The 27,960-nt window shown below is 40.9% G+C and overlaps 2 protein-coding genes across 3 annotated transcripts; one reads left to right on the top strand and one right to left on the bottom strand.

Annotated features, from left to right (window-relative positions):
- Positions 1-10: 10 nt before the first annotated feature.
- Positions 11-17,229, top strand: HSP90B1 (heat shock protein 90 beta family member 1). Its single transcript, XM_022599830.3, has 18 exons — positions 11-175; positions 1,188-1,290; positions 1,994-2,135; positions 2,701-2,817; positions 4,172-4,503; positions 8,443-8,554; positions 8,781-8,903; positions 10,155-10,271; positions 12,002-12,139; positions 12,224-12,301; positions 12,436-12,501; positions 12,971-13,240; positions 13,513-13,758; positions 14,276-14,412; positions 15,732-15,810; positions 15,902-16,057; positions 16,320-16,442; positions 16,936-17,229. Exons 1-18 carry the CDS (start codon positions 127-129, stop codon positions 16,963-16,965), a joined length of 2,418 nt encoding a protein of 805 aa, XP_022455538.1. The 5' UTR covers positions 11-126; the 3' UTR covers positions 16,966-17,229.
- On the bottom strand, positions 17,091-26,662 carry UQCC6 (ubiquinol-cytochrome c reductase complex assembly factor 6). 2 transcript variants are annotated; one of them, XM_089921190.1, is made up of 5 exons: positions 26,433-26,662; positions 25,972-26,089; positions 22,102-22,205; positions 20,637-20,714; positions 17,091-19,729 (listed from the first exon to the last, which is right to left on the bottom strand). In XM_089921190.1, exons 2-4 carry the CDS (start codon positions 26,077-26,079, stop codon positions 20,678-20,680), a joined length of 249 nt encoding a protein of 82 aa, XP_089777316.1. In that variant the 5' UTR covers positions 26,080-26,089; positions 26,433-26,662; the 3' UTR covers positions 17,091-19,729; positions 20,637-20,677. The 2 variants fall into 2 exon arrangements, with proteins under 2 accessions (XP_089777316.1, XP_022455539.1); XM_022599831.3 differs by lacking the exons at positions 17,091-19,729; positions 20,637-20,714 and having other exon boundaries at positions 22,063-22,205; positions 26,433-26,641.
- Between the last annotated feature and the right edge of the window lie 1,298 nt (positions 26,663-27,960).

The raw sequence follows: 27,960 nt of genomic DNA on the forward strand, positions 1-27,960 counted from the left end.
CCGACCTGCTTGGGGGTAGTGGGCGGATCGCAAGGCTTGAGGTGTGAGGATCGAAGCCTGGCGTAGGGGGGGGGCGGAGGCGGCTCCTGCGATCAAAGGGGACTCGAGACTCACCGGCCGTGCGCCATGAGGGCCCTGTGGGTGCTGGGCCTCTGCTGCGTCCTGCTGACCTTCGGTGAGTGATCCTGGAGGAGCGGGCCCGCCTGGACGCCCCCCCTCCTCAAGCGCGGCCTCTTCTCGAAGGTTCTGGGGGCGTTGAGCCCGGGAGGGTGATTACAGGGCCTGTGCTTGGTCTGTGGGGTGTCCATTGCTTTTCCTCGAAAGAGGCTCAGGGGATTTCGTTTACTCTCTCCTTCCTCTGGAAAGATAAAAGGAGAACGGAGTCGTTTTAATCCCTTATACATCTCCTAGTATCCGCTCCTAGAGGGCTCAGCCTCCTCGCGGTGGGGCCTCCCTCGGGCTCGTGCCCCCCTCCCCGCCGTCCCCCGGGAGCATTGTGTGTGCCCTTTCCGGAGGACTTTTGTCAGATGCCGCAACCTTTGGCCATCAGAGTTTGAGGACCCCCCCCCCGCCCCCAGGCTTCCACGCCTCGCCAACGCGAGTTTCCTTTCTTAGCCGCTGGGCTGTGGAGCGTGAGGCCCGCGGGCAGCGAACCGGCAGTGTCAGCGTGTTTGACTCACTTTTGCTCGAGCTCCTTAACGTCTTAAAATCTCTAAACGTCTCTTCGCTTTCTCAGGCTCCTGAGCCCTTCAGTTCCCCTCGCTAGAGGTTGCACAAATCCTTTTCGTGTTCTGACTTGTGGTATTGAAGGCCTAAGTTTTGGCATGGTCAGTTTGGAGGCCTAGTCTCGGCCTGCGGGCAACACGTGTGAATGTAGAAGGGGCCTGGAATCGAATCTGCTAAACAGTATTTATAAAGGATCCCAGGGCCACCCTTTAGAAGTGATGGCTGCCTCCGTATTTCAAAACCTCCTGGGAGACCTCAGTATCTGAACTTACATAAGAAATACGCTTACGTGGGTTTACATTGGATATTTAAACCAGTGGATCCATTCTTCCATCGCCCCCTCCCGTATTTGCCAAGTGAATTTTGCAACCACTACACTGGCCCTGTTTGATATTGTTTCTTCTGAGAAGTACATGAAGCAACGATGTTTAAGAGTTTTCTGGTGTTAAATCTGCCATCAGGGTCTGTCCAGGCTGACGATGAAGTGGATGTGGATGGGACAGTGGAAGAAGATCTGGGTAAAAGTAGAGAAGGCTCAAGGACAGATGATGAAGTAGTGCAGAGGTTTGTGTTCTTCTGAAACTATACAGCTAACCCGCTGGGGACTTGGAATACAGTAGCTTTTTTGTATCTCTTCTCAAAAGATCCAGATGAAGTTTAATACTCTGAATTTAAATAGAGAAAATGTTAGGGGTAGCAAGTGTGTGCATACATAGTAGTATCTCCTAACTTTGCCACTAAGAATGACTGGTCAAAATGAGATGAATTCCCTTGAAAACTATTTTGATAACTGTTTCAGAATGCTAGCACTATAGCCTTCCTAAGACCTTAGAAAAGGCTTTTCCTTTGGTTTTATACCCGGTGTGTACACTTAGTAATTTTAAAAAGGAATTCTGTCAGTTGAGCAATGTTTTGATTCGGCTTCTTAGGACTTAACTTTTGTAGACCCTTAGAAGCCAAAGTTTCCCAGGCAGAGGGTTCCCTGTGAGGGAACATAAATGAGTGTGACTTTGCTTTTTAGGAGAGGGAAGTTGGGTTTATTTTTCTGACAATGTTTAACACAGAGTATTTCCAACTTGCTGTTAAAGGTAATGTACTACTGTGATAAAATAATAATGAGATGGTAGACTAGTAATGTAAAGGTTTGCATTTTAGCCTTTTAACCATTAAGACAACCTTAAGAGATCACTCTGCTCTCATCACAGATCCTATATTTTTGGAGGGAATTAAGTAATGCAGTATTAGTTGATCAAATTTATTTCCTTAGAGAGGAAGAAGCTATTCAGTTGGATGGATTAAATGCATCCCAGATAAGAGAACTTAGAGAGAAATCAGAAAAGTTTGCCTTCCAAGCCGAAGTTAACAGAATGATGAAACTTATCATCAATTCATTGTATAAAAATAAAGAGGTAAGCAACATGTGGTTATGATAATGTTGTTTTGTTTCCGTATGGTAGCTAACTTGTTAACTTTCATAGTGAATGTGCTGACATAGCAATTCCAAGCAAGTAGTTGGCAGAGTTTAAAAACCCAGTATGTACAAGAATCACTACTAGATACCTATTTGTGTCTGTTTGGGGGGAGGGGGAGGGTTGCTAAACATTTTCCCTTTTTTTTTTTTCCCTTTCCCCTCCAGCTGTTTTCGTGGCCTGCTAAATAGTTGTGAGTCTTACGTTCAGTCATAACAAACTAAGCCTCGAGTATTGCACACAGAAAGATCATTAGGAGGGAAAATAGAGTATCAGCTACGCTCAGCAGTTCAGGTGTTCCTTGTAGTAGCTACAGTCCTTTGTGTAGAGCGCTGTGCCTCCTTTTACCAGGAGAGTAACGCCACCTCTGTACCATAGAAGTCTAGTCCTTGAAGAGTGCTTTTTCAGAGTAAAGAGTAGAAATAAAATGAGTTTGCCATTAAATTTAATGTCTCGTGTATCTTGAGGCTAATCTAAGTGTGTATTAAATCTGGCTTCCATTTAGATTTTCCTGAGAGAACTGATTTCGAATGCTTCTGATGCTTTAGATAAGATAAGGCTAATATCATTGACTGATGAAAATGCTCTTGCTGGAAATGAGGAATTAACAGTTAAAATTAAGGTAAGCTTAGAACAATTTTCTTTTTAACTACAAAGAATTCTTAGAGATAGAGAATGCGTATCAGTCAAGATAGGCTAGGTTAGAGCAATAACAATTCCCAAGTGTCGGGGACTTCAATCAGGGCTCAGCCAAACATGGCCTGTGGGTCAAATCTGACCTGCTGCCTGTTTTTATTTTTATATATATTTTTTAACATTAAATTTTATTTTTTTCTTTGGCTGCGTTGGGTCTTTGTTGCTGCGTGAGAGCTTTCTCTAGTTGCAGTGAGCACGGGGCTACTCTTCGTTGCGGTGCGCAGGCTTCTCCTTGCGGTGGCTTCTCTTGTTGCGGAGCATGGGCTCTAGGTGTGTTGGCTTCAGTAGTTGTGGAGCGAGGGCTCAGTAGTTGTGGCGCACGGGCTTAGTTGCTCCGCGGCATGTGGGATCTTCCCGGACCAGGGCTCGAACCGGTGTCCCCTGCATTGACAGGTGGATTCTTAACCACTGCGCCACCAGGGAAGTCCTGCTTTTATAAATAATGTTTTTGGAACACAGCCATGCCCGTTTGTGTATTATCTGTGACTGCTTTTGACAGAGACCGTATGGTCCACAAAGCCTAAAATACTCTCTGGCCCTTTTCCAGAAAAAGTTTGCCAACCCCTGGCTTAAATCATCAATCATGGCTGCCTGTGGCCTTTGCTTTGCATCATCTCTATGGCACAGGCTGATTGAGCAGCCACCATCTGAAGTGTAGCTGGTTGCCACGGTGCAGAGAAAGCTTGGAGGGTCTCGCATCAATTAAAGGCTCCAGCCTGAAAGCCACACTCCTGATTCCCACTTGCAACTCCTTGGCCAGAGCTAGTCACATGGCCTTATCCAGCCATAAGTGGAGGAAGTATATTCCTACTGTATTTCTGGAAGGCAGAGAGCTGGGAATGTTTAGTGAAGAACATTGGTCACCACAGATTCCAAAGACAGAAGTCATTCAAGTTTTGAATCCTTTTAATTTCTATCAAAGAAATAGGTGAAACATAGAATTTTATTTTTCTTGAATTTTTTTTTTCATAAATAGCTTGCTTCATTTAGGTCTGTCTCTGCCCTTTGACATTTAGACCAGTCCTTGCCCCCTTTATATGGATACTTTACCAAATACACTGAACTTAAAATTACTCTCTATAAAAATGCTTGTGCTTAAGATGTACGCTTTTTGAAAAGGCCATAAAATACTATATGGAGGAAAATATCTCAGTTTTGTTTTCTGTATTGAAATTGATGTGGTCCAAAGCTGGTAGTTTCTCAATATATAGCTCAGTATTTCCTTTTTATATCATGAGTATTGAGCAAGTATAACTGTTTTGTTCTTGTCTTGGTTTTAGTGTGACAAGGAGAAGAACCTGCTCCATGTCACAGATACTGGTGTAGGAATGACCCGGGAAGAGTTGGTTAAAAACCTTGGTACCATAGCCAAATCTGGGACGAGCGAGTTTTTAAACAAAATGACTGAGGCACAAGAAGATGGCCAGTCAACTTCAGAACTGATTGGCCAGTTTGGTGTCGGTTTCTATTCTGCCTTCCTTGTAGCAGATAAAGTTATTGTCACGTCGAAACACAACAACGACACCCAGCACATCTGGGAGTCCGACTCCAATGAATTTTCTGTAATTGCTGACCCCAGAGGAAACACGCTAGGACGGGGAACGACAATTACGTGAGTATTACTAATTCCTAATGAGAATTAATAGTCGTAACGAGGATGTTGATTCTCCAGTTCTGGCTCTGAGCAAACGGCTTATTCTGGGCCTTAATTTCTTTGCCTATAAAAATGAGGAACTTGAACAGTTTTCACCACTTGAAGTGTTCTGAGGCCTTGCTAAGGGCCGGACCCAGAGTTATGGTGGCTCCTGTCTATGGAGGGCTTGAAGGAGGAAGGGTTAGCTCTTCAGGGAGAAGGCAGATCGGAGGCCTCAGAAACAAGTGGCTTGTCCAGGTTTTCCAGGTAAGCAGGACTTAGAAAAGTGGTGTCAGTCTGTGGAGCATCATGGATAACGGCGGTGGCACGGCGTGTTTACAAGATTCAAGGAATTCCTTTCAGGTGGTGGCAGTTACTGATGGAATTTCTGATGAACTTTGTTAAAGTTTTCTGAAGGTGGTGTGGAGGATGGCAGGACTGGATGAGAAGAGACTCTTGGGGTAGCCTGGGTAACGGTTGAAAACATGCCAAGACAGTAGCCAGGGTTGGGGGCGGGTTGGAGAGCACAGGAACAGATAAAGGACTTGAAGAGAGTTAAGAAAGTTCTTTGGAAGAAAACGTCTCATTCGAGGATAGTTACTAGTTATTGAATTTGATATGGAATTCATTTTAAGCCAGTACCTATTGTTGGTGTCGATGAGACGTATCTTATGCCCAGTATCTCCTAGTGCTTGCAGCACTGTGAAGTGTGAAGCAGACAGACGACAGGGCAGCTTTCTGCCTTTTGTTTTTTTCTCCATCTTAGAGATAAAGAAATTCCAATTTAGAGGTCAGTTGACTTGCCCAGTTCTGCCAAGTGAAAATGTGCCTACAGTCTTGATTTTTTTCTTAATTCAGTTTAAAATTTTCTCAACATTAAGGATTTTTAAATATTCAGGTAGGAAACAAGCATACATCTATCATTTCAACCAATTTTCTTCATCCCAGAAGACATTTCCTATTTTCATTGTCAGAGATTTTCCTTTCATGAAACTAGACAACTGCATTTTAGTATTTTTACTAATTTACTGTTCTAAATTTACCTTCTTCTGCCTTTCACATCTCCTGATCTCTTTAGGAGACATCCCTAATAGTTATACCCCAGGGCCCTCTCTGTTAGGTGGTAGGAGAATACAGGTAAATCGCATCTTTTAACTAGAAAGAGAAAATGATGTCCCAAGAGGTGCTAATGTCTTAGGTTGCCAAGAGACAGGTGAGACATCTAGATGGACGCTCCATGTGAGCAAACATTTTGTTAATACTCCATTCCCAGAGCCTAACGCATGACTAGCAGGTATTGGTATGAATGAATAAGGGTCATCAGGATGGTTTCCTATGGTAGCATGGTAAATGAAATTTTACAACAGGTTCTCCTTTCCTTGGCAAAATTACCTTTTTTCTTTAAGCCCTCCTTCCCGACCATTCACTTAACAGATAGCCATTTGAGTGCCTGTTACCTGCTAGGGTTTAGGGCTACAGTGGAGAATAAGACAGTTGCTGTCCCTACTTTCACGTGGCTCATTCGACTAAGGAAGAAAAAACATGAGATAATTTCAGAGTAGCAAATGCCAGAAAGGAAGTTAAGGGATACCTCCCTTATCAGAAGGTCTTTCTGAAATGGTAATAAACTAGGTTCAGATATTCTAGGCAGCAAGCACAGCATGTTGGAAGTTCCAGAGGCAAGAGGCCCATTTGAGGAACTGAAAGTCTAGAATGGCCAAAGGGAAAAGGAGAGCAAAGGCAAGGAAGCGACAAGGTTAGGATCCTGCCCTGCATACATATGACTTCATCTTATATTTGACTAATAAAGTAGAAACCATCTGACAATTCAATTTCCTCCCTATTCCTGCCTGTGCCCCTAAATTAGCCACCACTGTACCCTTATGAGAGATTTAGTGAGGGTTAAATGAGATCATGAAATTAGCATCCTGTAAATGCTGTAAAAATTGCCTCTGTCCCTCCTACTACCATGAGGGGGTATTCTACATTTCTCCCCAAAGCTAGTCTCTGCTTCTCATCTGTTGTCTCTCACGCCACCTCCTCAGAGACTAAGCATAAATTGATGCCTACCATGTCTTTTAAAGTCAGCCTTTCCTGAACACCTTCCTCTTTCCCATCAAAGTGTAAACGTATTGAAGTCTCTGGGAAAAGGAACAAAGGCAGGTGGGGCCATGCCCCATGCTGCTGTCAGGCATGCACTCTTTCTCCCCCATCTACTGTTGAGCTTCTCAAAAAAGCATACTTACCTTTGTTGCTACTTCACCTTCTGTTCACAGCTCAGCCCACTGTGTTTTGACTTTATCCACCATCTTTCCATTGAAATAAGTCACCAGTAATCCTTGTTGCTAAATCCAGTGGATTCAGGGTTATTTTAGTTGGTATGGCTCCCAGCAATGGGTTCTTTTTTTTTTGTAGTTTTTCTCTTGTGTTTTCTACAGAATTTGCATTCTATTGCTCATACCTTAAAACAATCCATTCAGTACCTAGCTTCATCTTTTTAAACTTTCCGTTGCCTAAATGTTGATATTCTCTTTCTTCAAAAGTTCAGTTTCAGCCCTTTCCGTTATCCCGTGTCCCGCATGCAGTCTGAACCACTGTCTTGGATCCAGGTTCCAGCTCCTCCTCAGGGTTCTCTAATCTATATTCTTAGTCCAGATCAGGAGTCAGCAAACTTTTTCTTAAAGGATCAGCTAGTAAATATTTTAAGCTCATGGACTATAGGATCTGTCACATGTCACAACTTTCCTATTCTAGTTTGAAAGCAGCCATAGACAATATAGGATGAGGTTGTATCCCAAAAAAATTTCTTATGGGTGCCAGCCAGAGTTTGCCAACCCCTGGTCTAGATCTCTCTACGGGGCCCTGGGCTGATATGTCTAATTGCCTCTTAAATACCTCTAACTAAGATGTCTAACCATCAGCTTCAATTTGCATCCAAAAGTGATGCAACTCTCCACTAACCCCAGATCACTAATGTGTATGCTCCAAGACCAGAGATTTAGTCCCCTCACTAGGCTGCGTCATCATGTGCTGTCTACTTGTTGGCAGGTGCTACTAAACTATAAGCTTTTTGAGGCAGGGAGAGAACCATGGATACAACATTGCCCATATTTATTGGGAGCACAAACATCACGACTACCTGCTGTGTTTGAGAGTACGTTGTGATTATTATTCTTGGTGGATGGAGGAGGTGTTTGCAGAAGGGGTAGTGAGGAAGAAGAGGAAGCAGTGCTACAATTTTTGATATTGTAATTATCTAAGCCAGTGCTGTCCAGTAGAACTTTCTGTGATAGAAATGTTCTATCACTGCTCTGTCCAATATGGTAGCCACTAGCTACATGTGACTATTGGAATGTGGCAATATAACTAAAGAACTGATTTTAACTTTTATGTAAATAGTCACATGTGACAGGTGGTTACTGTTTTCTTGTCTAGTGCAAATGTAAACAATAGTTCAGATTAATTTTCTAGCTTTTTTTAAGGAACATGTTTTTATTAGGGGTTAAGTACAATAATCACTTGATTTCTAGAGTTGCTATCAGAGTGCATAAGATTCTACTTTTCTCCAGAATATTGCAGTGATTTCCCACCTTCAGCTAACTTAAGATTTCTGTTCTTCAAATGAAAAACATCCAGCACATTGAGAAGGTTGAGCACATTTTCATTTTTTTACTTGGAACTAAGAATATTTTCCACCTGAGGGAGTGCAAGAAAGTTCTTCCTTTACCATACCCATATTAGGTATATTTAGCTCACAAACCTTTATCGGTGATGAGAGTTCTTAACATGGATAACGGGGACATTGTTGGTTATACACAGAATTGCTGGCTATTATAGTCATAGGAGTATTTAGACAAATTTATAGTCAGATCTTTTAAACCATCATGTCTTTCTCTAAACGTCTTACTTTCTTTGCAGCCTTGTTTTAAAAGAAGAAGCATCTGATTACCTTGAACTGGATACAATTAAAAGTCTCGTGAAAAAATATTCACAGTTCATAAACTTTCCTATTTATGTATGGAGCAGCAAGGTAAATCTGTAGGAATACAATTTATGTGTATTACCTTGGCACATATTCGAATATTTAACACTGAAAGAATGAACGTTAAATATGGTTCTTTCAATACAGGATACTCTCAGTGTTTTCTTACTGAAGATCGACTTTTTCAGCTGTAATTTTGTTTCATATCCTATAGATGAAATCAGAATTATTAAACAAATGAGTTCAACCGTAATTCTACTTTCTACTTCAACAGACTGAAACTGTTGAGGAACCCATGGAAGAAGAAGAAGCAGCAAAAGAAGAAAAAGAAGAATCTGATGATGAAGCTGCAGTAGAAGAAGAAGAAGAAGAAGAAAAGAAACCAAAAACTAAAAAAGTAAGTCTGGTTCATCTTCCTACTTAAAATATTGTTTAGGTTATAAAGTACCAAACCCATAGAAAAAGAGATCAGATTTGTTGTTGCCGGGGGTGGGGGGGGTGTTGGAAGAAGGTACAAACTTCCAGTTATAAGGTAAATAAGCACTAGGGATGTCGTGTACAGCATGACAAGTAGAGCTAACGCTGCTCTATGGTGTATAGGAAAGGTAAGAGTAAATCCTGAGAGTTCTCATTATAAGGAGAAACTTTTCTTTCTTTGGTCCATTTATTTTAATTGTTGTTTATTCTTTTATTCTCATCTATATGAGATGATGGATGTTAACTTATTGTGGTGATCATTTCACAATATGTGTAATTCAACCTTTATGCTGTATGCCTAAAACTCATGCAGTGATGTGTATCAATTATATCTTGATAAAACCAGGGAGAGGGGAGAACTAAGGTAAAAAATATTGTTTAGCTTATGTTAGAAAAAACAGATGCAGGAAAAAAAAAAAACCACAGAAACCCAAATATGCACAGACCGATTTGAGGGTAAGCTTCAGTTCTTAATGGTCTTTTTTCAAGGAGTGAGTCCCTAGGCCCAGCTTTTAAAACCAAACTTGCGCGCGCGTGTGTGTGTGTGCTCTCTCTCTCTCTCTCTCTCAGAAACTTTTAAGTAGCAAATGCAGATCATTTTTATGAAGAGTTCTCTGACTTCCATATATTGCCCAGGACTGATGGCTTATGACATGTTTTGAATTTTAAAAGCTTAAGAAGCTTTTTTGCATCTTCTTTTGTCATGTAGATATCAACTATAAAATTAGTTCTCTGGTCTGCTTAGGTAGTAGAGTAGGTAGAAGTAATGGTGGTGGATTTTGAGAAATGTTTATTGTAAGATGTTGGATTTCTATAAGTCATGAAATAGAAATACATAAGATGTATATCCTTCTAAACTCAAAACAGGTATTTTTATGAAATAACATTTTAGCTAGTTAAAAATAACTGAAAAAACCTTAATTGGATTGTTATCAATTATAATGAATAACCATTTGTCTTTGTTGTATTATAACAGTCTTAAGTGTTGACAGAAGTACTTTTTAAAATTTTTTTTGATCCAGTTGGCAAGAACCATACTACAGTATAGGTACCCTTTGGTACTTCCTATATTAATACTTTTTTGAAATGTTCTAAAGCTGTTACTGTAGTATAACTATTGATACTACTGGTATATCTGCTAGGAGAGACTAATCAAACACTGTAACTTCAGGTTGAAAAAACTGTCTGGGATTGGGAACTTATGAATGATATCAAACCGATATGGCAGAGACCATCGAAAGAAGTGGAGGATGATGAATACAAAGCTTTCTACAAATCATTTTCAAAGGTAAATGTTATTTTAGAATAATGTGATAATGAAACATTACTAAATCAAAAATACGTTTAAAAATAGTTTTATAACTATTTGAACACAACTGGTTTCCTTTTTAATCCTGTGTATTTTATATTATGCATTAAAAAAATTTTACTCTGGGGCTTCCCTGGTGGCGCAGTGGTTGAGAGTCTGCCTGCCGATGCAGGGGACACGGGTTTGTGTCCCGGTCCGGGAAGATCCCACATGCCGCGGAGCGGCTGGGCCTGTGAGCCATGGCCGCTGAGCCTGGGTGTCTGGAGCCTGTGCTCCGCAACGGGAGAGGCCACAACAGTGAGAGGCCCGCGTACTGCAAAAAAAAAAAACAAATTTTTTTACTCTGAGAAGGAACCTGTAGGCGTCACCAAGTCGCCGAGTGGTCTGCGCTACAAAGAAGATTTAGAAGTGCCTGCTGGGCACATGCTTGGTTTCTGCTACGGGGCCTGTAAGACCTAGAACCATGCTATCGAATGACTTTTCACATAATGTTGAAGAGCTCGTTTACAACATCAAACACTTCTTTTGAGGTCATATGCCTAGGAATAATTACTAAATCTATTTCCTTGCCAATGTTTTGTTTTCTTTTACTGATCATTTCTTGTAACTCTTAGAATCCAAAACTAGCATTGACTAAAATTGTCTCAAGTTAACGTTTCCTCAGACATCTTGCACAAAAGCAAACAGTTTAATGGACTTAGCACAGCTAGAGAAAACTTAATATTCTGTGATTGTATTTGTTCTTTGCTGTATTCCATCTGCTGATTTCATTACTTCGTTTTCCTTATCTTAACATCCAACCATCCTTTCAGCTTTACTTCCAAAAACTTTCCCTTGATTCTGCCTCTACTTTCATTCCCATGAACTCGAAAGTCCTAGTGCATATGTAAAGGTACTTTCATCTCAAGCAGCTATATTAGAAATATGTGAGCAGTGTGTGATTTACGTCTTTTAGAGGCTACATTTTTTTATAGTTGAAACAGGTGAAGTTAACTTCTAATAATATATTTTATTTAACCCAACATACCCAACAGTATTATTTCAACAGGTGATCAGTATAAAAAATTGAGTTATTTCCTTTTTGGTTTTTTTGTTTGGTTGGTTATTTTGTGAGGTGTGTGTTTGTACCATGTTGTCAAAGTCTGGTGTGTGTTTTACACTAACCAGCACATCTCAGTGTGGACTAGCTACATTTCAAGTGTCCAGTAGCCGTATGTGGGTACGGTAATGTATAATGCAGGAAATTTCTGTCCTTATGCTTTGTAGCTATTTACATACCTCTTTTTATCCACTGCTGTTCCAAATTTCATGGAAGAATCCTGTTCCTGAGTACCTTTTTGGTTGAACAGTACACTCATGAAATGTTGTACATTATTTTGTCATTTAGGCAGGGCGGTGGTTTTCCTGTCCTGTTCTCTTACATGTGTGGAGCCTAGACTCATCCATCCTTCCCCAGGTTTAGGCGATAGAGTGATATTGTTGACAGTCATCATCAGAACAGCCATGTACAGCCAGCTAGAAGTGCAACCTTAATTGTTTCTTCTTCCCTCCTTGCCCCCCACCTTCACTTTTTTGGTAAGGGTACTTTTTTGTTAGTTAAACGTTAAACTGAATGTGTACGACATAATAAATCGCTTTTTCCTGTGCCTTTTGAATCGCAAACTGCTTTTTCCTGTGCCTTTTGAATGACTAAGATACCAACTTTCTAGGAAAGCGATGACCCCATGGCATATATCCACTTTACTGCTGAAGGGGAAGTTACCTTCAAGTCGATTTTATTTGTACCCACATCTGCGCCACGTGGTCTGTTTGATGAATATGGATCTAAGAAGAGCGATTACATTAAGGTGGGTTTTTTAATGGTATAAACTGAGTTTAAAATTTCAAAGTATGATTTCCAGAAAGTCACCTATTTTTTGGTTTCTGCTTAGCTGTATGTGCGCCGAGTATTCATCACAGACGACTTCCATGATATGATGCCCAAATACCTGAATTTTGTCAAGGGTGTTGTAAGTATCTGGAGATTAATGGGGGAAGAGGGGATTAGAGTGGGGGTCTGGAAGTGGCGTTTTCTTTGGGTTGGTTGGTTTTATTTTTTTCGAGTGTTTTTATTGCTAACTGGACTTTCTTTTGCCACCTGAAGGTGGACTCAGATGATCTCCCCTTGAATGTTTCCCGTGAGACTCTTCAGCAACATAAACTGCTTAAGGTGAGTGTCTCTGGGAAGAGACCGGCCACCTTGCTCTTTGGTTGGGCCTCAGAGAACAAGACTCCATTAGTGGAGTTCCCAGGTTTTGAGACTAGTCCTTGGCTTTTCAGATAAAGAACTTAATTTTACTCTGGAATGATCAAATCCTGAGAATCTGATTGTTTTTCCCCCAACATTTTATAATAAAAAATTTTCAAACATACAGAAAAGTTGAAAGAGCAGCGAATACCCATATATGCCCACTACCTGGTCTTAAAGTTAGAATATAAACATTAAAACAATCTTGTGACTGTTTCCAGGGACAACTTAGTTTCTGCTCCATCTGACATAGGAGTACTCACCATTCCCTGCCCCTTGATAAATACCAGCATCTGTATCTTTCACCACTACTCCCCTGCTACCTTACGTATTGTATGTTCTCAAAAGTGTGCGATGAGCTTTTGTAAAGTTACTCTTTAATTTTGTTTAGGTGATTAGAAAGAAACTTGTCCGTAAAACCCTGGACATGATCAAGAAGATTGCTGATGAGAAATACAATGACACTTTTTGGAAAGAATTTGGTACCAACATCAAGCTTGGTGTGATAGAAGACCACTCAAATCGAACACGTCTTGCTAAACTGCTTAGATTCCAGTCTTCTTATCATCCAAGTGACATTACTAGTCTAGACCAGTATGTGGAAAGAATGAAGGAGAAGCAAGACAAAATCTACTTCATGGCTGGGTCCAGCAGAAAAGAGGTGAGGTGAACTTGAACTGGTCCTGGTATGTAGCTGGGCATTTATAGCCAACTCTTGAGGGAAAAAAAAAGGAAAACTTACTTAAATTATAAACTGAAGTGGTTATGAGGCCTGTCAGTCACTGATAGGAAGAAAGTCATTTATATTCTCTGCACCTCTTAATTCTCCACCTGTAAAATGGGGTTGCTGGTATTACATAAATGTAGCTACTAGGATGAACAAATATACCAAGGCCAGACTTGGAAATTTTTGTTACTTTCTTAATTTTGTAGGCTGAATCTTCTCCATTTGTTGAGCGACTTCTGAAAAAGGGATACGAAGTGATTTATCTCACAGAACCTGTGGACGAATACTGCATTCAGGCTCTTCCTGAGTTCGATGGGAAGAGGTTCCAGAATGTTGCCAAGGAAGGAGTGAAGTTTGATGAAAGTGAGAAAAGTAAGGAGAGTCGTGAAGCAATTGAGAAAGAATTTGAGCCTCTGCTCAATTGGATGAAAGATAAAGCCCTCAAGGACAAGGTATTCTAGAAATTAGAAATTGTGAAAATTCTAGCATCTTCATTTTTAAAAATGTGTTGTGTCAGCAAATTAAACTTTGCAGCTGGTACTTTTGTAACCATTAAAAGTTGTACAGAACAACATTTAATATTGTAGTGAAGTTATTGGGAGGTTGAGCTTAAAATTTATGAACTACAAAGAATTGAAAGGATAAGTGTTATCCTGTGGGTGGGTATTTTTCTTCCCTTTGTAATTGAAAGTTTTCCATAATTTAATACTGTTTTTGTAATAGCTTAAATTTTTACCAATTAAACTTAAGTTTTAAATGTTTTTAAAAGTTGATGTTTAAGTATTTATGACTGAAAAATTCAGATTATTAAATGACAGTTTCCTAAAAATCTGAATGAGAGGTACTTTTCTGATCTGCCTCCGTTTATGATCTTAAGCGATGAGCCCTTAAGGAGTTGAAATGCAATTACTTCGCGACCTTAACTGTTGATATTTATATATCTCTAACTTTTGGTTTCCTTATCCTAAGATTGAAAAGGCTGTGGTCTCTCAGCGCCTGACAGAGTCCCCATGTGCTCTTGTGGCCAGCCAGTACGGATGGTCTGGCAACATGGAGAGAATCATGAAAGCCCAAGCATACCAGACCGGCAAGGACATCTCTACAAAGTAAGCATCCTCAGGGAAGTCCTGCCGAGGCGTTAGCTCTTGTACAGCCGTCCTTTAGAAGATAATGGCAGCTTCTATACAAAGAACTGAGGTGTTTTAAGTGTCTGTTGTATATTAGATAAGTTTACAAAGGGATTAGATTGCTACATTAGATTGCTAAAGAAAAGGTCTTGAAGTTGTGGTTTATTTTATAGTATTTTATCTACAGATGGAAATTTTCTTAATCTGTTACACATAATGTCTTTTGGCATTAGATTATATGCTTGGCCTGGTATCTGGACTTCTTTTACATTTTTAGATAATAGTTACAGATGAAGTTAATGACACTTATATTTCTTAAAGGAGTTAAATCCTTTTAATCACCCCTTTCACCCCCAACAGGTATGCTCCACAAAATAAAGGGTAGAGGGTGCACAAGTTAGCGAGTATTTGAACTCAAGGGCCAAGTACTGGAGGTACACTGGGTCTTTGGTACCCTTTATTTTCAAGAAATAATGTATTTCAAGTTTTTAATGTTACAACAATAGCTTTGAAAATGACTTCTTCCTTGCTTTTATTCTCTTCTACTTGGAATATCTTCTTATTAGCTACCTAATCATCATACTTTTCCCCAGGCCTAGCTTGAGGATTCTTCTTCTAAGTGTAGTTTCCATTGTCACAATCCCCAAACTCCATTTAAAAATATATCTATAATTCGTAATTAGCGTGACTCACCAATGTGTAATATTTATAAAATAAATTGTGACATTCAGACTAGTCAGGATGACAAATCATAATCCTCTAAGACTTGCGTGTATGATAGGTTGTACCAGGATATAGGGAGAGGGGCTTCACCCTGTCCTCGGCATGCAGCTATAGGAGGGAGAACAGTCACAGGGAATGGTAGGATGCTAATGACGATGAAGGTATACTCAGAGGCATTGCAGCTGACTTCAGAGAAAAGAAGCAGTTTTTCTTAGAACCATATAGGTTGAGGCATCGTGGAGAAGGTGTTACTTGAGCAGCACCCAGAGGCTGTTCTGTTCCAGAACTCTGGGGAGACACAGATGCAATTAAGATAGTGAACACATTAAGAGGGGGTGAACAGGACATTAAATCAGTTCATCCACTCAACAAAGGCACTTGGGATTCATCAGTAAATAAGAGTTCATTATTGTACTCTTTCATCTAACCACACACATAGAAAGCATGATGTAACAATATATAAGCATGTCAATTTTTCAAAACGTTGTTCTCTGTAATTATGTGAGTTAGTAATAGAGTATGGGAAATGCATGGACCCTAAAATTCGATATGTTTGTTTTTTTACTTTGTAACAGTTATTATGCCAGCCAGAAGAAAACATTTGAAATTAACCCCAGACACCCACTGATCAGAGACATGCTTCGACGAGTTAAGGTGAGCAGTATCGTAGCCATACTCCTTTGTCTTTTAATTTGACTACTTTGGACCCTTTAATATTAATCAGGTGTGACTTCTTCCATTTCAGGAAGATGAAGATGACAAAACAGTTTCAGATCTTGCTGTGGTTTTGTTTGAAACAGCAACACTGCGGTCAGGATATCTTTTACCAGACACTAAAGCATATGGAGATAGAATAGAAAGAATGCTTCGCCTCAGCTTAAACATTGACCCTGATGCAAAGGTTTGAAGTAATTTATTGAATGTTTGAATCCCCAGTGTCACGCACAATGCTAGAAATTAATGAGAAGCTCCCCCCCTTTTACATCCTTTTTTTGTCTGTCTCCCTTTGTTAGCTTGACTGTTAGCTCTAATTAGAGGATTGACTCTACAGTTCTGAATAAACCGGAGTGAGGTTAATTATGATCTTATACATTTAAATGAGCAAAGTGAAAATAGATCCAAGGTGTTCAGTGCATTAATGGGCTCATAAATGTTCCCCTTAGGTGGAAGAAGAACCAGAAGAAGAGCCTGAAGAAACAACAGAGGATACCGCAGAAGACACAGAGCAAGACGACGACGAAGAAGTGGATGCAGGAGCGGATGAGGAGGAACAAGAAACAGCAAAGGTAGAACAAACCAAGAATGGGACTTGCATTTTCAGTTCTTGCAAAGCTAAGACTGTTACAGAAGTCAAGAAATAAATAGTCATCTAATTATCAAATTCAAAAGGTGGAGCAAATCCCTTTTTTATTTAAAGTGTGTACTTTGATCTTCCCACTTCCTTTATTCCCTTAGGTTAGCCATCCATTCTTGAGATGTTATTAAGCAGATCGTTCCTTAGCCCACAGTGCTGCTGTGTTCTTTGCCACTTGCTTCTGCCTTAACTCTAGCAACATTAGGCTATTTAAAATTTTTGACTGTTTGTGTTCAGGGACTGTTGATCTTGTTGTTGGGCTCTAAGTTATTTTTCAGATTAGCAAGGTGAGGTTCTAGCCTACAGCTCACGTTAATGGATAGGCTGGGTCCATTTCAATTTTTTTTTTTCCATACATGAACCTTCTGTGAGCTAAGGTTTGTTGTGCTGGTTTTTAATGTCTTCTGATTTTTCTGTTTTCACAGAAATCTACAGCTGAAAAAGATGAGCTGTAAATTACAGTGTCGCCGTTTGGATCCCGTGTGGAGAAGGAGTGTGAAATTTCAGTCATTTCTTTTGGGAGAGACTTGTTGTGGATGCTCCCCCCAGCCCCCTTCTCCCCCGCACTGTCAAATGTTGGGATTTTGGGTCACAGGAAGAAGTGGGTTTTTTAGTTGAATTTTTTTTTAACATTCCTCATGAATGTAAATTTGTACTATTTAACTGACTATTGGTGTAAAATCTTGTCATGTGTATAAAAATAAAAAAGCTCCCAAACATTGTCTTGCCTGTCTTTTCATAATTCATCGATTTTTTTCCTTCCAGTTTTATTGTGATGTAATTGACATACAGCACTGTATGAGTTTAAGGTGTACAGCACAGTGACTTACGTACATCAGGAAGTGATCACAATAAGTAGTGAACATCCATCGTCTCATATAGATACAAAATAAAGGAAAAATATTTTTTAGATCATGTGTCTTGGGTTTTCTTCCTTTCAAAAATAATTCATATTTACTAAAGAAAAGTGGTTTTTTTAAATTATCTTTAAAAACCACCCATAGAAAGAAGACATACTCTTCCTTACAGAAGAATTCCAAATAATACATGTAGAAGCTCCCCTTTCTAGGAAGTGGAGCTTAATCCTTTTCTTTTTCAGTGTGGGCTGGATTTAATGACTGTCTTCCGGAGTATGGAAAGGAGAAAGCAGTAACTTTCTATAGAGAAACTTGGCAAGTGCTACCTTAATAACCAAGTGATCAAGGTTCATATCACCAGGGATGTCGTGTACCCGCTGATGCGATGAGGAAGGGTACCTGACCTCTGGTATTCTTTCCAAAACTTCCTAACCTTAACCTAACCTAGAATATGTGAACAGTACTCTTCAAACATTTTTAAGGTCAAAACCAAAGAAAGGGAGGGTGGGAGGGAGACACAAGAGGGAGGAGATATGGGGATATATGTATAGCAGATGCACTTTGTTATAAAGCGGAAACTAACACACCATTGTAAAGCAATTATACTCCAATAAAGATGTTAAAAAAAACCCAAAAAACAAGTAGTCACAGACTGGAGGAAACTAAAGGAGACATGGCAACTAAATGCAATGTAGTAACCTGGGTGAAAGCTGGTGAAATCCAGAGTCGGACATACTCATTTGTGCCTTAGCTCTGGCATGTGTGATGTGTAGCATGGTCATGTAAGATGAGGGCATTCATGGAAACAGGCAGTGGGATACAGGAACTGTGCTATCTTGGCAGTTTTCCTGTAAATCTAAATTTATTCCAAAATAAAAAGGCTGTCTTTTTAACATCATCTATAGTCCTACCACAAGTATAACTACAGATACTGAGTGAAGATCCTCATCGATATGTTTAATTTGTTTTAAAATGTGTTACGGGAGAAACGGTTTCTCTAAATATAGCCATCTGAAATAGTATTTTTTTTTAACTGGCTAGGGAGAGAAAATGTTACTCATTTGCATATTCAGAGATCATGGTGTGTGAGAAAATTCTGTGGAACCTAATTTTATGTACAATAAAGTTGTTGAACACTTCACAATTTTCCTGATAATCTAGGACACTTTCTAGGCTTCTCGTAATTCTAATCATTATATGCTTCCTACCCCTCCCCATCAAGCTCCTTTTTTAGTTTGCAATCATCACTTTGAAATTACTAGATACCCTACAATCATCTTTTTAAAAATCTGCCCTGCTTCTTTTCCCTTTTAAGAAAATGGGAACTCAGTCATAGAGAAACAGGCTATCAGTTAAGGTATAGCTTCCTTTCCTGATACAATGTTATATTAGCTATTAGTTGTATTTGTTTTCCCATTTTTTGGCCACTATAAATTACTACTTTTAGTGAAGGTTGTTAGGACATAAAAATTAAAGCCATCAGGTCGCATTAAATTTGTGGCATCTGAAACTTCTCAGAATCTTCCAATTACAAATTCTAAATTTCCATTGTTTCCATCAGGAAGCGTAAAAAGCATCATTCTCCCTGAGGTTTTGGTAGAAACAGGCAGCTATGCAGCTATGCCATATACACCTTGCACTACAGCTGTTAAACTGGTCTAAATTATCTGACGGGTTACAGCTGAGCTGTCGTGAACTGTTCCCTCACAGCTTTATTAAGAACTAATCTAGTTCTTTTTTTTTTTTTTTTTTTTTCGGTACCTGGGCCTCTCACTTTTGTGGCCTCTCCCGTTGCGGAGCACAGGCTCCGGACGCGCAGGCTCAGCGGCTATGGCCCACAGGCCCAGCCGCTCCGCGGCATGTGGGATCTTCCCGGACCGGGGCACGAACCCGTGTCCCCTGCATCGGCAGGCGGACTCTCAACCACTGCGCCACCAGGGAAGCTCTCTAGTTCTACTTTTAATACTTGGTTTTTGTCACAGGTTTGGTTCTCCAGGAAGCACTGAGATGGAGTTTAGTGTGCAGAATATTTATGAAGGCGTGCCCGTAGATGAGCACCTGTGGAAGGAAAGCAAAGGAGACTGCGCAGAAGGAGAAGTCGAGCAGCAACGCAAGTCCAAAACCAGCCTCAGCCAACCGTGCGGGGAAGTGAGCTGAACCGGGGTCCCTCACAGCTGCCGGCCCCTCTGTGCTGTGCAGCTTTGAGCCAGGTGGTGCTAGCTGAGGCCGTCCCTGCAGGAGCTGACAGCTGAAGGGAGCTCGCTGACGAGCATTCAGCGCTGGGGTGACAAGCCTTTTCCTGGGAATCCGGAGGCCACATTTCTACACCCACCATAATGTCCATTTTTCACAATGGGGTCAGCTTAAAAAAAGGAAAAAATATATATAATATATACCTTGGTTAAAGTTACTTAGAATCAGCACTTACTGAAATGATGGCATTTTTACTTTTGGTACATTTGAATTTTAATAGCTATAAAATTAATTTTTCACCTTCATGAAGCCATTGTCTTGTAGGAGATTTGGGTTCAAATCATGACTTTTTCTTGTTGATTTATACTAAATCAAGTATCCTTCCCTGAAGCCTTTGGGAATTCCAGCTACTTGCGGAAGTTAGGCACCTCGACTAGAATTACCGAATTAATATTTGGGAAAACATTTTTAAATCGCTTTAACTAAAAAAAAATAGACTTCTTCCAGTTTGATATAAAGCCCTTGCAATGGCAGCTGTGGCAAGCTTCACCATTTGTAAAGTGTACAATTTTTTTTCAAGAAAAATGTATTCAGTTAATGATGCTATGAAATTTGATACAGAGAAGGGAAGTCTCGTGCACAAGGGCACAGTAAATAATGTATCAGGAAACAGCAATCAGTCTCAACTAAAAAGTCCATCTTCTGGGGACTTCCCTGGTGGCACAGTGGTTGGGAGTCCACCTGCCAATGCAGGGGACATGGGTTCAATCCCTGGTACAGGAAGATCCCACATGCCGCGGAGCAACTAAGCCCGTGCACCACAACTACTGAGCCTGCAGTCTGGAGCCCGTGAGCCACAACTACTGAAGCCCGCGTGCCTAGAGCCCGTGCTCTGCAACAAGAGAAGCCACTGCAATGAGAAGCCCGTGCACCGCAACAAAGAGTAGCCCCCGCTCGCCGCAACTAGAGAAAGCCCACGCGCAGCAAAGAAGACCCAACGCAGCCATAAATGAATAGATAAATGAATGAATAAATAAATAAATTGACATTAAAAAAAAAAAAAGCCCATCTTCTACCTCAGAATCCCGGCCCTTGTTTTCCTAGAGTAGGGTACTGCTCATCTGTCACTGACGGAATTGAAGATTCTCTTTGTGCTGGGAACATATGATAAAGTACCAAATGACACAGAGTAGAAAAGAAAAATCAGGTATATGAGTCTGGAAACAAACCATTTCATTTCATTGCTTTATACTGTTAAACTAAAAGGGCACTGACTATGGAGAGAAACAAAAGCATTTTGTTTGCACTTAGGAATTTAAGATTTCAACATTGACCCCAAAGATCTCTATCACGTAGCAATCTGGTAACTGGCTAAGAAGTAATAAGCTTAGACATTATCATTAGAAATTCAGAATTTTTAAAAACTTCTTTTGGAAAAACAGCCCTGAACACAGAGCTGACTGCTCTATAAATTACTTTCGACCTGCTTTCATAGACTCAGAAAAGGGCTAACACGTTGCTATTAGTTTCCCAGGGCTGCCATAACAAAGAAACACTAAGTGGATGGCTTAAAACAACAGAAATTTATTCTCTCACAGTTCTAGGGGCCAAAAGTCCGAAATCCAGGTGTCAGCAGAGCCATGTTCACAGACTCTGGGTAGAATCCTGCCCTGTCTCTTCCTAGCTTCTGGTGGTGTCCCCTGGCTTGTGGCTTCATCACTCCAATCTTTGCTTCTGTTATCACCTGGCATTCTCCCTGTGTGTCTGTCTTTACAGGGCGTTTTCCTCTTCTTATAAAAAGACACCATTCACATTGGATTAGGGCCCACCCTAATGACCTCATCTTTACTTCATTACAATTGCAAAGACCCTATTTCCAAATACACACTCACAGGTACTGGGAGTTAGGACTTCAACATCTTTTGGGGGGATACAATTCAACCCATAACAATACTCATTTATGTTTATCAGTTATTTTAGAATATATTTTATAAGAGAAATTAAATGCCAAATGGTGTCTCAAATTTGGGGGTAGAGAACTTGTGACCGTCCAAGTCACAATTGTTTATAATTGTGTTATATATACAACTCTAAAAGAATTTCAAACTTTAAATATTTCAACTGAATTCAGTTTAGTACAAATAGTACTTTCCAATATTTAGAGAAATATTAACTTCTCACCCTAAGCATTCATGGTCAATGTCACTTTTATTATAGTTAATTTATAATTCCCATTTGCCGTTATAGTCAAGCTTATTCAGAGAAATAAACCAGAATTATAAGGGTAGGAGACACTGCAACTATGTTCTCTCACATGATATTTAAGACTAGGTATCTATCAAACCGCATTAGAGGAGCTGATGATATAAGTTTGGGCAGTTTTCAAGAAACATTAGTCAAACCATAACTAAATCTCAATGCATCAGTTAACATCTGCTGAGCACTTCCTCTTGCAGTTAGCATTGTATTAGTGCTTAAACACAAGTAGTTTGACTCAGTCAATTCTAAAACTACATATTTAATTCTCATAATATTATTCACAGAGTTCTTGGCAGAGATGAATTTTGAGGTTCATGTTGTCTCTCTCTCAGTCCCAAAAGCTCTGTTTTGAGTTCTCCAGGCTGTGGTGGAATTTCAGGTATTGTCTATAAAAAACAAAAATAAAAACAAACAAAATATATAGATACCAATGCTTTCTAAGACTGTAATTAAATGTAACCTGAAAAACATCAAAGAAAGTAAAAAGTAAAAAAGAACAAAAAGCCTCCAGCTACTCAATGATAAATCTTTATTATGAGAACCTGCAGTTGATCTATGTCACTTTCTAGCCCTCTATTTACAGGACTCTTATCATCTGGGCTACGTCTTAAGTACTAAAGGACTCAGAGGGAAAGTTTGCATCAGTTATCGATGGACAGATCACGAATTTGAACAAGGCTTTCCACACTGGGAAATTCATTCCTGCACTACTTACTGACCTCTCTACCATGTGCCTGGCACAGAAAACAGATACCAGGAATTAATTCATTTATTCAAAAACAGTAAGTGCCTATTATGAGCAAAGCATAAAGCAGTAGGCAAAAAAATACAAAACTGCCTTCAAGAAAGGTGATTTTGGGGATTTCCCTGCCGGTCCAGTGGTTAAGACTTCACGCTCCCAATGTAGGGGGCCCGGTTCGATCCCTGGTCAGGGAACTAGCTCCCGCATGCCGCAACTAAGAGTTCACATGCCGCAACTGATCCCCCGTGCCACAACTATGACCCAGCGCAGCCAAATAAATAAATAAATATATTTTTTAAAAAGGTGATTTTGTTTTAACTTGTAACAGCTTTAGTGAGATATAATTCACACACCATACTATTCACCTATTTAAATATTCAATGACTTTTGGTATATTCACAAAGTTGCACATCCGTCACTATAATAAATGTTAGAACATTTTCATCACCCCAAAATGAAACCCAAACCCATTAGCAGTGGCTCCCATTTCCACACACCACCACCACCACCACCAGCAAGCCATTGCTCCATCTCTACAGACTTGCCTCTTCTGGACATTTCATATAAATGGTATCAGACAACATGTGGTCTTTTGTGACTAGTTTCTTTCACTTAGCATGTTTCCAAGGTTCATCGGTGTTGTCACATATATCAATACTTCATGCCCTTTTAGGAGCAAATAATATTCCACTACAAGGATATGCCGGGGAATTCCCTGGAGGTCCAGGGGTTAAGGCTCCACACTTCCACTGCAGGGGGCATAGGTTTGACCCCTGGTCAGGGAACTAAGATCCCGCATGCCACGCGGTGCGGCCAAAAAATTTAAAAAAATAAAAATAAAAGGATATAAATACCATCGATTTATCCACTCACCAGCTGATGGATATTTATTTGGATTGTTTCCACTTTTTGGCTAAAATGACAGTTCAACTTTGATTAAAAAAAATGTAGCACTTCTTATTTATATACTAAATATATAACCAATTTTTAAGAGTAAAGTGATTTTGGCATCAAAAGTTAGCAATGTCAGCAGAGGTTCTAAATAGCAGTTGGTGTGCGTATGGGTGTGTCTGGACACAACCAACAATGAATGCTGTAAAATGAGTCCAGAGACTGTGTCTTTTGACCTTCTATGCCTCCAATAGTAAACAGATTATAAATTAAGAAAAACAGGACAAGTACAAGTAATGTAAGAGTAAAAGGAAATGCAAAAGGGAAGCTCGAGCAGAAAGCACTCTCTATTCCAGGACGGAGCATCTGCCCTGAGTCTTTGCCTCCTCTTCTGTTTTGATGAGCTGGGCTGGACGACGAGGAAAAGGTGCCCTTAAAGCTTCTCCCTTAAGACAGCACTGAGCACAAGCCCTAGGCAGCCCTTCCGGTCTCCTCTGCTCTAGAATCCACCCAGACCTCTAGCTGCAGAGACTGAAAGCCTCCTGCAAAGGCTGGTGGTGGTTACAACAGTGACTATAATTGCTGGAACAATACCAACAGACATAGGTAAAGAACATAAATTCCTTAAATGATAGTAAAGCCAACAGCCTCCTACACACAGCCAGCCCCGGCCTACAAGTCCCTACAGAGGTGCCCCACTGCCAATGTCACCACCCAATCAGGATGAGGTGGTCTGAGACACTTCAGTATGCCCCTTCTAGAGATTCTGGTTTCATGCTGCCACATCCCAAGATCCAGGTAGCTGCTGGTAACAACCCTTGCATGTTCTGGCTTATGAGATGGGTGAATGAAAGGGCAAATTTCCCAGGGTCAAATCACAGGCATCCCTCCCTTTGTAAAGCCTGTCTGATGTCTATTCCTGCACAAGCTAGAGACCAAACTGCATTTCTGTGTAAGGTTCTAACCCCTTTCTGTCCCCACTAAGTATCCTTGATGCCTCCGTAGAATTCAAAACAAGCGGTCTAAAGTGGTAAGAAAGAGCTACTGCAGCATTGTTTGTACAAAAGCTAGATACCAGCTAAACGTCAATAGGGAATTGAGTAACTAATATACGGAATAACAATAGTATGAAATACTATTCAGTGGCCAGAAAGAAAAAAGGCTGTAAGTAAATCTATCCATACAGACATTAACCAAAACAAGCAAGCCGCAGAGAAATGTGTATATGAATTTCTATTTACATGGGGAAAAACACCCCATAAACTCTATGTATGTGTGTGTGTATTCAACAACAGTAAAAAGTCTGGAAGGATATGCCAACCAACAATGGTAGTTACCTTCGAGAGCAGATTGGATAAAGGAGGTTATCAGCGGGGGGATTTTCACTTTTTACTCTACATGCTTGAATTCAATTGGAACACTCCAAGGGTGTTGTATTATTTCATTAACAGGTTCAAAAAAGAGAAACACTGAACAGAAAGCTTGGGCTTCAAATCGTCATTAAGCTATGCGACTTCGGGAAATCACCTTCACTCTGCCGAACCTGTTTCCTCTTCCGAAAACCAGAATAAACACCTCCGAAACTGTAGTGCTAATTCACGGAAATTAGAAACCAACGAACGGTTGGTTCTCTTTGTTACCTGTCCAGAGTCCAGGCAGAAATGACTGCTCCCTGCGCTGTGCTCCACTCTATTCACGCCCACAGCATAACACGGAGCACACTCTTGGAATTATTTGCACTGTACTTCCTTGCCTCCACCTCCTCAAGACCATAACTCCTCAAAAGTATCTCTAATTCTCGGTTCTACTTCCGGGAATGCTTATTAAAATTAATTAAAATTCCTCCCTCCTTTGAATGCCTATATTCACTCCTTCCTCATTCAACAAATATTTATTAAGTATCTACTATCAATACATTCTACGGCCTTTTCTAGGTGACTGAGACACAAGAGCGAACCAGACAGGCACAGTCCCTTCCTGGAGATTACATTCTAGTGGAGGAAACAAAGAACAAGTAAAAAGACAAAGGAATAAAATAATTGCAAATCATGACAAGTGCTCTATCAAAAACGAAGGACTGAGAATGGCAGAGGAGGAATCCTTTGGGGGCTGTACAAAGAACCCTCATTGCTAGAAGAGATATTTGAGCAGAGACTTGACGTTTCGAAGTAGTAAACCAAGCCAATATCTGGGAGAAAAGCATTCCAAGAAGAGAAACAGCATGACCTTGAGCTTGGGACAGGCTTGACGAGTTTGAGAAACAGCAAGGAAGTCGCTGTGGCTGCAAGAGAGGGAACAAAGAAGAAACACTAGAAGATAAGGCCAGTGGCAGACAGGTGCCAGACCGTGTAAAACTTCAAGACTGTGTAAGAGCAGGCCATGTATTGCTCTAACGGCAATGAGATGCCACCACAAGGTTTTAGGTCCCGGGTAGACGTGCTCCTAATTTCAAGATCACTTTTGCTGCTGTGAAAATGAAGTGGTCCAGGAGCGACGCGCGGGGACCCTCCTGCACTCACCAGGTCCGGCCGGTAGTACCGGTGCACCACCTCCGCGCCGGCGCACATGGCCAGGAGGCTGGCGGCGAACATTTTCAAGTAGGACGTCCAGGACACGCCCGCGGGCATCGTCGGCAGGCTTAAGGGGGAGGGAAAGCGTGCGATGTTAGAACGTTCCCAGGTCCCCACCAAGCCGTGGGGGTAAACGAGCCCCACTGCAGCGCAGGGGCGGAGTCAGAACACTTGGGTCCTCAACCATGAAACGACGGCGCTGAGCGCATGAACGCCCCCTGGAGGCGGGAAACCAGAAGGCCGCGGGTTCTTAGTTGGGGGGCCGGGATTTCTGAGTTCAAAGGCAGCTCTAGCAGAGCGAGCGGAAGGTCGCACCCGAAGGTTTCCCGCGGGGCCCAGCAACCCCTGGGAGAAGAAGCACTACAGACCGCACTGCACAGCCTAGGGGTGCGCCCCGGGGGAGACTGTACCTCGAGCTGCACTGGCACTCGGAAGCGGGTCAGGGGACCGTTGAAGAGCGCTCCGGAGACAGAGCGGGCGGCCGCGGATCGGACGGCCGCGGATCGGACCGAAAGTGCTGGGGATGAGGCATGCGCCGGACCGGAAATCCGTTGCACTGCCGGTGTGGGCACGTGACCCGGACGGAAGTGGGATTTTCGGCCAGAGCAAGTCTCTTGTCTTTTTTTTCTTTTTAAACCGATACACAGATCTTTCTCGGCTCCAGGCTCTCTGCGCCCTCATCATTCTCTCTATAGTTGAATTTTCCTGGCAGATGTCGAGTCTTGACCTCGGCTCTGGCTGGATTCTTGAATCATTTGTGCTTTCGCACCCACAAAGGAGGCTGCTCACGTTTACCACCTTTTAGGAGCGGGTGGAGATTCGCACACTGAGCCACGCGTGCTTAGGTGAGGTCACTCTGGAGTGAGTGAAGTTAAAAGCATTCTCTGTAGTTGTGCCCTGCACGTTCTTTGACACCTGAAAAAGAGCCACGCGCAGACAGCTATGACCTTGTGTTATGGTGCCACTGGAAAATGGAAGAATGAAATCGACATTATTTAATCCATGCGTTTTTAAGATTGTGCTTTGCAGACAAAGACAAATTTATGGTTACCAAAGGGGAAAGAGGCGGGAGGAGGGATAAATTGGGAGTTTGGGATTAAAAGATACACACTACTATATACAAAATAAACAAGGACATATTGTATAGCACAGGGAACTATATTCAATATCTTGTAATAACCTATAATGGAAAAGATTCTAAAAAAATATATTCTTATATATACTTATATGTATGTATATATCTGAATCACTTTGCTGTACACCTGAAACTAACACAACATTGTAAATCAACTGTACTTCAATTTAAAAAAAAAGATTGTGCTTTGATTATGGATTACTTTTTGTTAAGCAAAAGGTTAATGCAAGACAATTCTGAAAAATCAATCTTTTGTACATACCATGTATCATGATACATTCACATTTTTAAAACCACTTTATGGCAGTACGTTTGACGTTCAGTAAACTGCACGTATTTAAAGCATACAATTTGATGAGGTTTGACATATTTGTACACCTGTGAAACCATTACTACAATCAAGATTATGAAAACATCCACCACCTCTAAAAGTTTCTTCGCTCCCCTTTCTAATTTCTCCCACACAGCCTCATTTCCTAGGCAACCTGATCTTGTTTTCTGTCACTATAGGATAGTTTGCATTTCCAGAATGTTAAAGAAATGGAATCATACAGTATGTACTATTTTTGGACTGGCTTACTTCATGCAGCACAATTATTCTGAGATTCATCCACACTGTTGCATACATCAATAGTTCGCTCCTTTCTATTGCTGAGTATAGTTATACCACAACTGGCTTATCCATTCGCCTTTGGTTGACATTTTGGTTGTTTCCAGTTTGGGGCTAATACGAATAAAACTGCTATGAACAGTGAAGAGTGCCAGAAAGACGCGTATACAGGTCTATGAATATATGCTTCCAT

This window comes from Delphinapterus leucas, chromosome 11 (genome assembly GCF_059928025.1).
Source record: "Delphinapterus leucas isolate spDelLeu-1000000601 "Yukka" chromosome 11, BTC_Dleu_Yukka2, whole genome shotgun sequence".
Taxonomy (NCBI): domain Eukaryota; kingdom Metazoa; phylum Chordata; class Mammalia; order Artiodactyla; family Monodontidae; genus Delphinapterus; species Delphinapterus leucas.

Coding starts and splice junctions, on each gene's coding strand:
- HSP90B1 (XM_022599830.3), top strand. CDS start 127: ATGAGGGCCCTGTGGGTGCTGGGCCTCTGCTGCGTCCTGCTGACCTTC. Junction 8,555..8,780: donor TTTATGTATGGAGCAGCAAG/GTAAATCTGTAG, acceptor CTACTTCAACAG/ACTGAAACTGTTGAGGAACC. Junction 12,140..12,223: donor AGAAGAGCGATTACATTAAG/GTGGGTTTTTTA, acceptor GTTTCTGCTTAG/CTGTATGTGCGCCGAGTATT.
- UQCC6 (XM_089921190.1), bottom strand. CDS start 26,079: ATGCCCGCGGGCGTGTCCTGGACGTCCTACTTGAAAATGTTCGCCGCC. Junction 22,206..25,971: donor GGTACTACCGGCCGGACCTG/GTGAGTGCAGGA, acceptor TGTTTTTTATAG/ACAATACCTGAAATTCCACC. Junction 20,715..22,101: donor TCATCTCTGCCAAGAACTCT/GTGAATAATATT, acceptor ATATGTTCCCAG/CACAAAGAGAATCTTCAATT.